The sequence below is a fragment of the Sinocyclocheilus grahami genome, unplaced genomic scaffold (assembly GCF_001515645.1).
Source record: "Sinocyclocheilus grahami isolate Dianchi unplaced genomic scaffold, SAMN03320097.WGS_v1.1 scaffold17454.1, whole genome shotgun sequence".
NCBI classification, from domain to species: domain Eukaryota; kingdom Metazoa; phylum Chordata; class Actinopteri; order Cypriniformes; family Cyprinidae; genus Sinocyclocheilus; species Sinocyclocheilus grahami.
The window spans coordinates 2609-4435 of NW_015516622.1; the positions used below are offsets into that span (position 1 = coordinate 2609).

General features: G+C 44.4%; 1 gene segment (V, D, J or C); it reads left to right on the forward strand.

The window, feature by feature from the left end:
* Nucleotides 1–1030: 1030 nt before the first annotated feature.
* LOC107579446 (Ig lambda-3 chain C region-like) lies at nt 1031–1643 on the forward strand. The segment is given in 1 exon segment: nt 1031–1643. A coding segment is annotated over 1 exon segment (393 nt).
* Nucleotides 1644–1827: the final 184 nt, after the last annotated feature.

A 1827-nucleotide genomic window follows, 5' to 3' on the forward strand; every position in this document is an offset into this window, starting at 1 on the left:
TGATCATAACAACTCAGGAAGGAGATTGTCAATTTTAGGGAAAGTAATCAAGATTAAATGGTCAAAGAGATGACCGCATGACCATCCCATGATAGTAACTGCAGTCACAAGCGCTTGAGAATTGACATCCCCCACCCAAGAGACCGAACAGACTGAAATTCCCTATGAGAGACCTCTTAATCTCTGGTCTTCATACATTCACAGAATGGCACAGAAACTGCCTTTCCATGCACCTAAATGACACTAAAAGGACTCAAGCAACTAATCATTGCTATATATATAACCCCATATCATGTATCTAACCCACATGTTTAACCATCATGTCTTAATCATTTATTGTGAATGTATTTTGAATAACTATTGAATAGTTTAAGAATACATATTCATGCTTGGTATGTGTGAGTTTGAATTTTCATGCTTGAAACGTTTTTCCCAGTCAATTCTTGGTCAAATGTATCATATCCTCGTGATAGAAATCATGTCCAAAATCATACTCTACCAGAGCGGGAAAAACGCAGGTCATGTGAATGATGAGATAACAGTTGATTTATAAATGGGAAGGAGAAACATTGCAACACCCCGAGCTACAATTGGTCGAAACACCATTTGGGTGTGTTAAACAGCCTGGTTAAAATACTCAGGACACCATCAAACTGCGCGCTTTTTGGTCTTTTGCCTTTTGCCTTTTTGCGGGTCTGACTTTTTGTGTCTAGCTTTTAGCCATGCGGCTTTTAGCTTTTCACTCCTAGTCATGCTTCTTTAGTTTTTGAGCGTGCTCTGGCTTACACGCCAGCTCCTCCGAAACCATGAGGAGAAACGCCACCTGGTCTCATCAAACTTTACATCTATTTCTATTTCTTTAGTTTGTTTTATTTTCCGTTGAGAGTTTCGTGTTCTGAGCTAAGCCTAACGCCGCATCTCCCAGAAGAGTGCTGTCTAAGCTTCAACTGCAGACCTGCATATTGTGTATATATCGGCTGTAGTGATGTTGAATAAGATGAATGTCAGAATGTCTGTTGAAATGCTCTGAATGCTGCAGGGCAGAAGAGTGCTGGAGCTACAGTGTGTTTTCTTGGTGTTTGTGAATGTGTTGTGTTTGTCTCCTGCAGCTGGTCCCACAGTGAAGCCCTCAGTGTCTCTGCTGCCGCCCTCTTCTCTGCAGATCTCTGGAGGCTCAGCCGCACTGCTCTGCCTGCTCAGCTCTTACTCTCCACAGGGGGCGCTGGTGAGCTGGACACTGGACGGCTCAGAGGGCACCGAGGGGGTTGTGACCAGCGCAGAGACTGAGCAGGATGGCCGCTACAGCCGCAGTAGCATCCTGACCCTCAGCAAAGCACGCTGGGAAGCGGGAGATCTGTACGTCTGCAGAGTAACACATGATGGAGCTCCACATGAGGCCTCGTTCCACAAGAGTCTCTGTTAGTCGCTTGCAGTGCTGATGTTTCTCCAGTGAGCGCTGCTCTGTCCTGAAGATGAGCGTATCTGAGTGTCCTGTGTCAGGCAGGATTCACATGAGTCTAGTGCTGCAGCTGTAGTCATTTACAACTCAATACTGAAAGAGAGCTCTAGTGTCAAAGCACTGGCTGATCTTTCAATCTGCTGTGTTTGCTGCAACATTCAATAAAGCTTCTCAACAAGCTCCATTTGTGTCTGACAACATCATTCAACTAACAGATGAAGATGCATGTAGTGTTTGTCCAGGTGCTTTTCAGAAGCTGGATCAGTAGCAGTAAATCTAGTCAAATAAAGCTCTTGGGGTTTGAACATGGTCTCTGGAAACAGAGTCAAGTCAAGTCAAGTCACCTTTATTTATGTAGTGCTTTTAAC